Source organism: Opisthorchis viverrini, assembly GCF_000715545.1.
Source record: "Opisthorchis viverrini unplaced genomic scaffold opera_v5_25, whole genome shotgun sequence".
In the NCBI taxonomy this organism is placed as follows: Eukaryota; Metazoa; Platyhelminthes; class Trematoda; order Opisthorchiida; family Opisthorchiidae; genus Opisthorchis; species Opisthorchis viverrini.
The window spans coordinates 110,478-124,094 of NW_008751681.1; the positions used below are offsets into that span (position 1 = coordinate 110,478).

General features: G+C 49.2%; 1 protein-coding gene across 1 annotated transcript in view; it reads left to right on the forward strand.

The window, feature by feature from the left end:
• Positions 1-552: 552 nt before the first annotated feature.
• Positions 553-13,617, forward strand: part of T265_02129 (hypothetical protein) — a gene marked incomplete at both ends in the record, with an annotated part of 66,048 nt that continues 52,983 nt past the window's right edge. Inside the window, 3 exons of the mRNA XM_009166303.1 lie at positions 553-883; positions 4,443-4,561; positions 7,351-7,563. Of these exons, the coding sequence (XP_009164567.1) occupies positions 553-883; positions 4,443-4,561; positions 7,351-7,563 (663 nt within the window). The remainder of the gene's footprint in view (positions 884-4,442; positions 4,562-7,350; positions 7,564-13,617) is intronic.

Here is a 13,617-nt window from a genome sequence, read left to right on the forward strand (position 1 = left end):
TCGTGAAAACGGAGAATTAACCCTATTGTGACGATGGCACTAATACAAGAATCAAGTCTAGTCGAAACCAAAAGCGATTGAGTCCCGAAATTTGCGCCTTCAACTTCGACCTGACATGGATTTTACGATGAGGCAAGCCTGATGAACGGAGCTGAATTTATCCGCTGACAATTCAACTATCTTCTCAGTTAGCCCCAGCATGGAGTTCATTAAAAAGATCAAAACCAAAAAAGAGTCTACTGTTCACGACCACCCTGAACCCTGCAACCAATGCCACAATGGCTGCTGCTGATCCTGAGTTGGCCTTCTCGGTCTTAATACCAAAACCGAACACCAAAACGCACAGACATACGCTGTAAGGCCTCCAAAACCCCAGTGTTCAAATAACCTGTGATGAAAATCTTGCCGATCTGGAAGACGCAGATATCGTTCCCGTCCTGGAACAGGAACAGGCGCAGGTGTTTTTGAATGAGCCGACCTAAGTCATCCCATTCTTTGAAATGCACGTTCACCTACAAAGTTTAAGCTCATGCTCGTGGACATGCATTGAACATGCCACCTACAATCCATGGTGAGGCACTGAAATTTGTGAAGCGTCTTACGTATCTTGAAAGTTGTATTACTTCTGACCCTAGTGTGACCGATGTGGTCAATTCACGAATCTGCAAGGTTCGGGTCGCGTTCGCTAATTTGAGACACATATGGCGTCAAAGTGGTGCATCCCTTAACCTCAAGGGACGTGTGTATCGAGCTACAGTGCGAGCTGTTTTGTTGTATGGCTGTGAGACTTGGCCTGATCGAGCGGGGGAACTGAGACGTCTTCAGGTGTTCGACGATCGTTGTCTCGGTGGTGTCGGTGTATCTGTAACCAGACAATTAGGAAGTGAGTTGTGCAACGGGTAATTCTAGTAAATAATGTGTCCAACACCAGAAGCTGCGTTGGTTGAAACTTATGCTGTGTATACCCAACCATCGTTTGCCGAAGAGTGCTGTTTTCCACGCCCACTTCAAAGTGGCGGAAGCAGGGGGGTGGACAACCCTTGCCCTGGTAGAGGGGTATTAAGGAGATCACGAAACGCTTGAGTGCTGTCGGTGCTACTCGCCTTCCAGTACGGGGACTGCGTGATCCTCACTGGGGCTGGTTGGAGACGCTGCCAGACGTGGCTGCCAACCGATGTCAGTGGCGATCTTGCTGCCAGTTTTTATCCATATTGCCTGAGTAAGTGCCTGGAGGTGTAACCACTTCGAAATGATTGTGGTAAGCTACACTAAGTCCCCCATCCACCTTTATTCTTTTCTTCACAATAAGTCTTTCAAACAAATCATGGTGGTATGTCAGCGGAGCATCGGTGTTGAACCCTGATGCAGATGGATATCGATTGGGATGATGGTGGCAAGTCCGCGGGAGATTACCAAATTGCCTTGACCCAGCGTTATTCACTTCAACGTCGTGGAACCATAGAACGTTCATGGAACCATCTAAGTTGTCATAGGCAGCACGTAAACCCGAAGAGGCCGAACATGATGGCAGTCAGACATGTATCCAACATGAGTATCATCTGAAATCTTACGTGAGTATGAACCCAGACTGTAGTGACAAATCAGTAGAAGCTTCCCTCCTAGTGATATTCCATAAAATGGCTTCCAAAAGTACTTTCCAAATACCTGTGGCTACAGAACCTCACGACGACACACTAAGCGGCTCACGGCCATGCTACTCAGATATATTGAACCGTTTGTGGTGCACCTGCATCCAACGATTCTGATGCCTCAGACTACCACGATAAGTTCCTCAAATTTAGGGATACCACTGCCAGTAAACCTACCCGAAATCCAAAGCACGAATGAACCAATCATTCTCAGAGTCAAGTTTCCTGAGTTCAGTTTCATTTAAACCATGTATCAAGAGTAGGTTGGTCCCATCTGCTACGGTTTTGATCACCGGAAAATACAGGAGCCTGAAAAATGCAGCCAAGGTTTCGGAGATGATGGTATGATTACTTAGCTCAAAACCTGGGCAGCTATGCATTGAATGGCACCACCACACGTCCTCTCACGTCGCTAAAGGTGAACAAGGAATTCCGGCGATGGAAGAGAGGTTGGAATTCGATGTCCAAGGATTTTGTCGGCCAACATGTCCTGAGAAAATGGATAGCCTGCTGCAGCGTCGAATCGGCCGAAGTTTCACGCTGGATATCCGGAACAGTCACTGGTAAGGCACGGACTGTTTCGAGAAGCTGCTGGCTGACGTGGTCATCGATGGATAAGGCCGCGATGACGGAATTCTACTCTGGGACAGTATTGCCGATCAGTCGTGAGAGTGCATCCGCTTGGCTGAAATTTTCCGTGCGTCAATACTGGATTTTGAAGTCGTAGCCAAGCAGGGTGAGTGCCCAACGTTGTAACCGATTCGCCGAATGAGCAAGTACGCCAGATTTCGAACCAAAAAATTACAGCAAGGGCTTGTGGCCGGTCGGGAGAGTGAATCGCCGGCCGTAAATCTTTTTGAATCGTCGGGTGGCAAAGACTAGCACCAATGCCTCTTTCTCAATTTGGCCATAGTGTTTTTCCACCGGGGTAAGTGATTCGAATGCAGGCATGATCGCCCTCTCAGTTCCGTCAGGGAAAACGTGGAGGATGACTGCACCGATACCGTAGGCGGAAGCGTCGGCTGCCACGACAGTTGGCAGCTTGGGATCATAGTGCATCAGTAGCATTTCGGAGCTGAGCATGGACTTGAGCTTGCAGAAAGCTGATTCACATTCTTCTGACCAAACCCAAGGCAGGTCTCCTTTTTCAGATGATTGAGCGGCGGCCGGACACTGCAGTGCAGGCGGAAATGCTGAGTAGTAGCTGATGAGGCCCAATAAGAAGCGAAGTACCGGCATCTGTTGAATAGTTCGTATGTTTTCGGGACCAGAGCGTCGACCAGAGGCATCGAAGATGAACGCAAGATACTTAACGGCCGTCATGAAGAACTGACACCTTTCAGGACGTAGGCGAAGACCGTTGTCCTGGATGCGTTAAAGCACCATGTCGATTATCGTGCGATCCATCGGGAGAGCCAATGATAGGCGGTAGCTGATATAGCTGATTTTCCAACACAAGGGTGCCAGTGGACTTTTATTCGGGGAAATTAGGAAGAGAGGTTCGCGAAAGCTGCTCTGGCTCTCCCAATCCGGATAGAAATATCATCTTTGGCGAGACCGCTGTGTCTTGCTAATACAACTGCCTAGGTAGACAAACTTGTCCACTACCTCAATCGGCTCGTCCGCAACCTTCAGCGCATGCCAAACAGTGGGGCAGAATTATTTAGTTCATTTGTTTGCATTACGAAGGCGTCAGACCCAAGGAGAGCTGTATCGTCTGCGTACTCGATACCTGCCTCGGGAGCACTTCGATGCCACAGGCATCAGAGGCTGGTAGTGAGTCTCCCATAATCGTATCAGTGAGGTAGTTTAAGATGAAAATTGGAAGACGGTATCCTTGCCTGGCACTTGATGTGGTGAAATCAGGCGAGACCTTCGTGTATCCGCGGGAGTTGGTGGAGGATCAAAGGTTCACGGGGGGTGCGTTTGCTCCACAGACACTGCCATAGTGCCTGACCGTCTACAGAATCAAAAACACATTCACAGTCAAATAAGACAAGCACTGTTGGTTGCTGGAAGCAGGGCCGCTGTTCGAGAATATGTTGAAGGGTGAAAATGTGATCGATGCATCCTCTTGCAGGACAGAGCCCAGCTTGGTTTTCATGGACCTTTCCCTGTATTCAGTCAGCCATCGAAATATAAGACCAGAGAACACTTTCGTCACGAGAATGCACCTTACCGTGGTGTGACGGTTTGCGCACCAGAGCGACTCATTGAGCTATACCGAGGGGGGGGTTGTTGTTCCCGCGACACTCACAGAGTCTCTCATGGCAGTTTGGTCAACTGTTAGAGGTCTGATGAGCACAATCTCCTAGTCCTCTAGGGTAGGAGTTGGAACGTGTGGCGACTCGTTCCGTAGAAATGGTAATGCATGTGCGTTTCCCGCCAAACAGCGCTGGCTTGCGGTTAGGTTTTTGAGCCAAAGCTTCTGGTTGAAGACCCCAATCGTCCTCCTGTCTGGGTATGAGCGCTCTGACAGTATCACAGCCCACGTGCAACCATGATACCTACGTCTAACGATAAACTCTTGTCACATCGGAGGTCGCGTGGTGTCATCAGCCGGGTCGCCTTACCTGCTGCATATAGTAGGGCGGGTAATTGAAAACAGGCTACCGCTGATGCCCTCCTTTCTCTGCATACTTTTTCTTCCCCCCTCCGCACACATCAGAACCTATGGCTGATGACTCCGTTCGTCTTACATTGGTTTTGCGTGCAACATCTGCTCGTCACATGGCGCCGACATCCACTAGTATCTCCAAATCAATATTCGAGCCTCGACACCCAATTATCTAGCCGTCTTCGATGTCCGCGCTCTGAAGCAAGCAGGACAACAAGCTGTGCTTGCTCTCACGCTGGACTCGCTTGACATTGATGTGTCCAGGGAAAACGTGGAGGATGACTGCACCGATACCGTAGGCGGAAGCGTCGGCTGCCACGACAGTTGGCAGCTTGGGATCATAGTGCATCAGTAGCATTTCGGAGCTGAGCATGGACTTGAGCTTGCAGAAAGCTGATTCACATTCTTCTGACCAAACCCAAGGCAGGTCTCCTTTTTCAGATGATTGAGCGGCGGCCGGACACTGCAGTGCAGGCGGAAATGCTGAGTAGTAGCTGATGAGGCCCAATAAGAAGCGGAGTACCGGCATCTGTTGAATAGTTCGTATGTTTTCGGGACCAGAGCGTCGACCAGAGGCATCGAAGATGAACGCAAGATACTTAACGGCCGTCATGAAGAACTGACACCTTTCAGGACGTAGGCGAAGACCGTTGTCCTGGATGCGTTAAAGCACCATGTCGATTATCGTGCGATCCATCGGGAGAGCCAATGATAGGCGGTAGCTGATATAGCTGATTTTCCAACACAAGGGTGCCAGTGGACTTTTATTCGGGGAAATTAGGAAGAGAGGTTCGCGAAAGCTGCTCTGGCTCTCCCAATCCGGATAGAAATATCATCTTTGGCGAGACCGCTGTGTCTTGCTAATACAACTGCCTAGGTAGACAAACTTGTCCACTACCTCAATCGGCTCGTCCGCAACCTTCAGCGCATGCCAAACAGTGGGGCAGAATTATTTAGTTCATTTGTTTGCATTACGAAGGCGTCAGACCCAAGGAGAGCTGTATCGTCTGCGTACTCGATACCTGCCTCGGGAGCACTTCGATGCCACAGGCATCAGAGGCTGGTAGTGAGTCTCCCATAATCGTATCAGTGAGGTAGTTTAAGATGAAAATTGGAAGACGGTATCCTTGCCTGGCACTTGATGTGGTGAAATCAGGCGAGACCTTCGTGTATCCGCGGGAGTTGGTGGAGGATCAAAGGTTCACGGGGAGTGCGTTTGCTCCACAGACACTGCCATAGTGCCTGACCGTCTACAGAATCAAAAACACATTCACAGTCAAATAAGACAAGCACTGTTGGTTGCTGGAAGCAGGGCCGCTGTTCGAGAATATGTTGAAGGGTGAAAATGTGATCGATGCATCCTCTTGCAGGACAGAGCCCAGCTTGGTTTTCATGGACCTTTCCCTGTATTCAGTCAGCCATCGAAATATAAGACCAGAGAACACTTTCGTCACGAGAATGCACCTTACCGTGGTGTGACGGTTTGCGCACCAGAGCGACTCATTGAGCTATACCGAGGGGGGGGGTTGTTGTTCCCGCGACACTCACAGAGTCTCTCATGGCAGTTTGGTCAACTGTTAGAGGTCTGATGAGCACAATCTCCTAGTCCTCTAGGGTAGGAGTTGGAACGTGTGGCGACTCGTTCCGTAGAAATGGTAATGCATGTGCGTTTCCCGCCAAACAGCGCTGGCTTGCGGTTAGGTTTTTGAGCCAAAGCTTCTGGTTGAAGACCCCAATCGTCCTCCTGTCTGGGTATGAGCGCTCTGACAGTATCACAGCCCACGTGCAACCATGATACCTACGTCTAACGATAAACTCTTGTCACATCGGAGGTCGCGTGGTGTCATCAGCCGGGTCGCCTTACCTGCTGCATATAGTAGGGCGGGTAATTGAAAACAGGCTACCGCTGATGCCCTCCTTTCTCTGCATACTTTTTCTTCCCCCCTCCGCACACATCAGAACCTATGGCTGATGACTCCGTTCGTCTTACATTGGTTTTGCGTGCAACATCTGCTCGTCACATGGCGCCGACATCCACTAGTATCTCCAAATCAATATTCGAGCCTCGACACCCAATTATCTAGCCGTCTTCGATGTCCGCGCTCTGAAGCAAGCAGGACAACAAGCTGTGCTTGCTCTCACGCTGGACTCGCTTGACATTGATGTGTCCTGTGTCTCAGAAACAAGAATTCAAGATGCAAGCACAGTGATTGAGCTAACCACCCTATCAGTCTCCACTTCCGGCTGGCTACTTACTTTGGTGATCCAGAGACTGCTGCGGCGGTACTCAAGTTTTGGTATCGCCCTAAGTCACCGGCCGGAAGTACGCTTGACGGATTGAGCTAACCACCCTATCAGTCTCCACTTACTTCCGGCTACTTACTTTGGTGATCCAGAGACTGCTGCGGCGGTACTCAAGTTTTGGTATCGCCCTAAGTCACCGGCCGGAAGTATCCTCGCTTGACGGGATACTTATTGATAGTCTGCTCTGTGCGGTTCGTCTGGTAGAGTCTGCGGGTGAGTCTCACAAGCGGGGAGTTGATAGATATCTGTTTATTGTGTCTGCTTACGCCCCAATTGACTGTAGCTCCGATGCAATCAAAGACAGGTCTTACGACTCCCTGAATGCCCTGCCGCGGCGAGCTAAAATCTCGGGTGTCTTGGTGATTGCCGGACATCTGAATACACACGCGGGCAGGCTTAGCGTATCTGGGACTGATCGATATGGATTGGACTCGCTACGTAGGGACAGTGCGGATCGATTGTTTCAGCTGTGTGCTGATCACAGACTCCTTTTATGCAGTACTAACTTCCGAAACAGCCGAATTCGTCTGTTCATAAGGTGTCATTCAGTAGCGTGCCGGTCACAAACTCAAATCGACCACATTGCCATCAGTTACCGATTGTGTGGATCAGTAACCGAGTGCCGGTCGTTTGGGAACACATTTTTAGATTCCGATCACGCGCTCGTCCTGAGTCGCTTTTCTCTACGTTGTCCAGGGCCGCATATGGTGCAGTCAAATCGCTGACAACTGAGGCTGGCAGATCAGGATTTTAGACGAACTTACAAACACCGTCTTCTAGAGTCTTCCAAAGGCTCCACCATCAGATGAGAGCTCATACTGGGACGAAATGGCCGCCTCTTTTGCATACTGCTGGGAATTATGCCTGTGGCACGGAGCCGCCAAGCGCATTCAAGCAATGGATACCAGACCGAATGGTGGCACATCTCGGAGAAATATCCCAGCTGGCCCCGAACATAACTTGATGCGGCGAATTATCAGACGTCAAGTGAAGGTGAGCGTGCAAGCCGACCGTGAGTGTGGTGAACACAGAAAGCCAAGGAAATGGGGGAGACCCAGAAAGCCGGGAAAACCCGAGAATTATCTCAATTGATTTGCCATCTGTGAGCGAAACCATCAAGGATCAGAAGTGAGTGGCCATTTCGAGCAAAGGACACCTCGACCGGTGGGCCAAATACGTCGAACAACTGTCAGGGCCACCAGCTGGCACCCGTCTGGAGCCCACAAGTGAAGTAGAACCCTGGACGGTGAATGTGGGACCGCGTACGGCCTCGGAGGTGTATGACTGCACATGTTCTCTCAGGCTCCTCTGGTGCGGGTGACCTCTCACCCGTACTGTTCAAAGGTGGGGGGTGAATTCCTCAGTCGGCGCTTGTCTGATATGTTTGCTTGCATTTGTCTGTCTCAGACAACTGGAGAGAGCCAGTGATAGTACTCATTTCCGAAAACAAGGCTCGTAGTGATCAGGGGATCAGTTTGACCCCGGTCGTAACGAGATTGTCGGCGTCACTGTTTCTTCGTCGCCTTATTGTGGTTCTTGAAACAGTGACTCGAAAGCAGCAAGCGAGATTCCGGCCTGGTAAGGGTTGCGTTGACCAGCTTTTCACACTTCGTCAGGTTGTAGAACAACGCCGTACTTATAAGCGATTTTAGTATTCCTGGATTTTCAAGACGCATTTGAATCGGCTGACCAGTTTGTTCTGTTTGACACGCTTGCCTGCCGAGGAATGCCCCGGAAGTTCGCGAACATACTAAGCTGTTTGTATTCTTGGACTACCGGACGTGTGAGTGTACATGTCCAGCTCTCCAAAAGCTTCCGTACACATCATCATCATTGTCAGCTGTAAGAACCGCGTACTCGTCGTACAGTGGTTGTACCTGCCGCAGTTTCGTTCACCAATGATTTGGTGGGGGGTAGGTAGCTGCGCATTGTAGGCGGGAGCTGATAAATTGGTGCATAAATCCAGCACTGTCAGTGGGCTGTCAAGTGGGGGGGGGGTTGGAAAAGGAGCTATGCATTGAAGGCAATAGCTCTGATGCACGAGCGCCATTGAGGGCGCGACTGGGCCATGCCTGATAATGTCTCTAGCCATTGATGTGGCTACACCACAGGGTGGTGTCCGTCAGGTCTACCCACTCTCTTTGTTCCTATTTAAATTCACGATCGGTGAAATCATGAAACGAACAGTGTTTAAATAGCCTGTGACGAAAACCATATCGATCTGGAAGATGCAGACGAAATATCTCTCATCTTTGAATAGGAGGAGGAGGCGCAGTTTTTTCTGATGAACTAACCAAAGTCATCCCGTTCTTTGGAATGCACGTTGCACCTACAAAATGTAAGATCATGCTCGTGGACGTAAAGCCACTGAACATACCACTTACAATCCAGGCTGAGGCACTGGAAGTTGTGGGGCGTTTCAAGTATCTTGAAATTTATATTAGTTCTGATTGTATTTTGACAAATGAGGTCAATGCGCGAATCTGCAAGGCTCAGGTCGCTGACCGATGCCGGTGGCGTTCTTGCTGTCAGTTTCTATTCAGATTGCCTGAATACGTGTCTGGAGGTGTAACCACTTCGGAATGATTGCAGTAAGCTGGGACTAAGTCCTTCCCCTTCCGCCTTTATTCTTTTCTTCACAATATGGCTTTCAAATAAATCATGGTTGTACGGCAGCGAAGCATCGGTGTTTAACACTGGTGTCATGTTTTCGATGATGATGAGGGTGCCCCTCGCATCTCAGTACGGATATCTGGTACCCTGTTTCTCCGACGGATGGTTAAGGTCTATATTCCATTCGCCGGAATACACTATCTCCACAGGCTGTTTCAGGAGGCCAGCTAAACTGTTCCCCATTTGACTGTAGCTTTGATAATACATCAGGAGTCGAGAAGACAAACAACTTCGAGGAAGTTATACTGCAAACAACCGGATCGTTTCATGGCATGGAATTCAACTGAACCGGAATATAAAAAGAGCTAACAGTCCAATGGGATGTCAGTGAGAGGCTGAAATGTAGAAACAAGGTTTCAGTATACAAGACAAATCGTTAGTAAAATGCATCTGTTCAGTCGGAGGTAGTCTTCCTAACAATCGGAAATGTCAGACAGGGCACTGAACGGTACTATCACAGCTCCTTTCACATCTTGCCATCCTTCATCCAAATGCGCACCACCGGTATGGTGTCGGTTTCCTGTACAGTGTTGTTAACCTGGCTCATCAATACTATTGAGCTGTGGCAGTTCTTCGAAGATGTTTGACATGCTTCATGCTGAATTACGACGCCCTGACGGGAAACAAACTGTCAAGGGTACGTGCACCGTGGCGTGATCGGAATCAAGTGTGCCCCAGAAGGATCACCAGTTATGAATTGTGGCTCTCCGCAGGTGGCTGATAGCCACGTAATCCTGTTGGTCAAGATGGCTCAGTGATTGGAGCGCGAATTTATTGATCGGAAGGTCCGTGGTTCAAACCTGACCTCTGCTCCTCGACTTCCCCTGTCTAGGCTTGGGCAGTCTGGCAGTATCCTAACCCTCGCGCTTCCTTCTGGTAGCATGTCAGCTAAGCACCGGAATCGTGTTACAGCTAAACGATATCCGATTGCTGTCTACCATACCCTGTGAAACGCCACGAGTGTTTGCTTCATATCGTGCTAGAAACCAGTGACAACAGCGATGCCGTTAAGTTTAGAAGTTCTCATGCTGCCTCAAACTCGTTTCCTTGAAAAAATACCGCGGCGCTCGTGACACAGGCATGGCTGTCAAGTCGCAAGAAAATCTCGTGGTGGTTGGCTGACATTCCACAACCTACCAGATCTAGATCCAGGTCTAGATCCTTAGACAACTATGATGGCGTCGTAATCCTATTCTAGTTCTGATCCAAGTCGCAAGACTCGGAAACCATTAATTCACAGTGACGAAGATGGTCCCTGACCTACTGAAGCGCGTGGTTAATCCTGCGATCTAGCCTAGTGAAATATTGAAACCGTTGTAGGTGCCGTTCAGTTCGGTAGCAGCCCTCAACCTACTGCTCCAGAGTTCAGATCAGTGATATCAATATGACGGGGCTCAAACACAGAAGCCTCCGCATGAAGGCCACCTTCCAGAAAACTTATTTGTCGTTATCATACGTGAAGTGGGAACAGGAGCACAATTCTCCAGCTACGACCTGGTCCTAACCACCCTTGGAACAGGAGAAAAAGGGGAGGATGAGATCTTCACGGAAGAAGTTTATCTGCCCCGCCAATATAGAGTGAAAGCAAGACCGGATACATAAGTTCTGGATAACTTTGGAGAACGGGAGATTCATTAGCACCAATAGAGACCAATAGGGAAGAAGGGCAGTCTTTTTTAAAAAATTTCATGCTGGCGCAAGAGTGCAGCCAAAAATGAAAGTTTCAATTTTAGAAAATTAGATTGACAATAATTTATCAGCTAAAAAGCTTTCGCAGACACTGGTATCCCCAACACAGAACGTTTTTGGCTAATGCAGAAGTACCTGCTTCAAAAACCTGGGTTTCCACTACAAGGGTAGTAAAATTACTGCACAGAAATGGAGACTTCACCATAGCTGTGCTTGATGTCACTACTAACAAACACTAGGATGCGGTATACCAACTACAACCGCAGTCACAGATCTGTTGTTTCTATCATCAAATATTGTGATCAGAGGCAGCTACCTAATTGTGCGCAACACATTAGTATGACGACCTAGCCAGCTTTAGAGTAGTCGTGTATTTTAATGAACAGCATCCACACGTGTTCGTTACGGGTGAGTTCACCGGCGTTCCCTTTTTGTATTGAGCACTACAAGGCTGAAATACTGTGCATCTCACGCTCTTAGTTGACATAACTATCCACAAACGTCTACCAGCTTTCGAGACCCCTACTATTCTCGGCTTCTTGACTAGCTTGGTTGATGATAGAGAACATGGACTGCTAAAGACCACTCAGCCGCGGTGGCCACATCCTGTTTTGACTGTTTATATATGCCACCTAGGACAACAACTCGCCGTCACATCTGGCAGGTCACTAACTACACAGTGCGAAGGTAAGCGACTGATTTTTCTTCACAATTGAAACGATACAGGAAACCGTCACTCCTAACCATTGCTCCAAACGTACCTGGGGAAAATCCCAGAAATGGATAAATAAGCGTGATAATGCCTGAAGAAGTGGCCAAACCAACATACAGTCGCACTTGGTATGAATGCGTTAACCTCAGGAACCATTGCACTACCCTTCCAGGGTCGACAGGCAGCTGGTAATCCTCACCTGTTAACCGATGCACGATGGGCTGTAATCTCACGAATAAGACGTTAGCAGTCGGATGAAAGTCAAGGTTACCTGTCCTAACCGGGAGGGGTCATGCCCTAACGCCGAATTACACTCCCAAGGCATCGGTGCCTAGCCACCTACTGCTAACCTTACGACTCCCTGCTTCGCGTTGTTGTGTGAAAAGGGCTCTCGGAGTAAGCTGGCCGACTAGCAAATGCAGAACTGGCTAAGCCGGCGCAACCTATGGAGTGTGATCAGTTCATCTACCACAGGCGAGTCCTTTCCTCAGAAAACCACATGACATACTATTACTCATCCCGAGTTCCAGATTGAAGCAATGTTCCGAACACACCGACGTTCCTCGTGAGCACATTTATGGCCCACGTACCAGTATGGGGCGCACTGCAGCATTGTGGGGGCGAGATGGTCCAACTGGTTAGAGCGCGAATTTACTGACCGGAAGGTCCGTGGTTCGAATCCGACCTCCGCCACTCGACTTCCCCTGTCTAGGCTTGGGCAACCTGGCAGTATCCCAGCCCTCGTGCTTCCTTCGGGTGGCACAGCAGCTAGGCACCGAAAGGGTGCTACAGCAGCATTGTAAACTCTACCGTTGGTAGATAAGCTGATTTCGCGACTGTGCCACAGGTGTCACAGGTTGGAAAACGCTCTTTTCGCTTTCGCCATCTGGATGGAAGTACCGTTTTTGACCAGACTACCCTCACTGATACAGCTGTCCAGGTGGACAAGTTTGTCTACTAACTCAGTCGGCTCATCCGCAACTAACCAACCCCTTCTTGTAGGAACGTTCTATACTCTCTAGGCGTAAAGCACATACAAAGCCGTAATGGGTTCGGAATGGCTCAGTGGTTGAGGCGCGACTTACTGATCGAAAGATCACTGGTTCGGACTCAACCTCTATATATCGACTTCTCCTGTCTAGACTTGGACAACTTGACAATATCTCAGTTTCCATCGGGTATCATGACAGCCAGGTATCGAAAGGTAGTTACAGCTCAATGACGACGAAAGTTCGGCGAATGGTCAGCTAGGCAACGAAGGGGTGTTACAGCTGCACGAACGATGAGTACGATGGAGTCAGATTCAAGGTGAGCTATCCCCTCTGTGCATCCGATTTCTGTTAGCGAACGCCCCCAGGGGCATTCGGACCTCATGAGCGTTGAACGCTAAGGTGGAGTTCTCCATGATCATATCAGTGACGGAAATGAAAGAAAACAGCTCAGTATGACACCATTTGGTGTAGTGAACTCAGACAAGTGTTGCTTTAGAGAGGACCAGGAATTTATGGAGGGCACCTTTGTTTCATAGATACCACTATAGTGCTTGACTGTCCACAGAATCAAGGACAGCTTCCAAGTCAAGCAAAACCACCATTGTTGTTGCTGGAAGCAGTGTCGCTGTTCCAGATCATCATCATCATCAACGACAGCATGACATCAGTGCTCAACACCAATGCTTCACTGCCGTACAGCCATGACTTATTTGAAAGCCTTATTGTAAAGAAAAGAATAAAGGTGGATGGGGGAGGGACTTAGTGCTAGCTTAACACAATCATTCAGAGGTGGCTACACCTCCAGACATTCACTCAGGCAACCTGGACAGAAACTGACAACAAGAACACCACTGACATCGGTTGGCAGCCATATCTTGTAGTGTCTCCAACCAGGCACAGTGAGGATCACGCGGTCCCCATCCTGGAAGGCGAGTAGCACCGACGACACCCAAGCGTTTCGTGATCTCCTTCATAATCCTC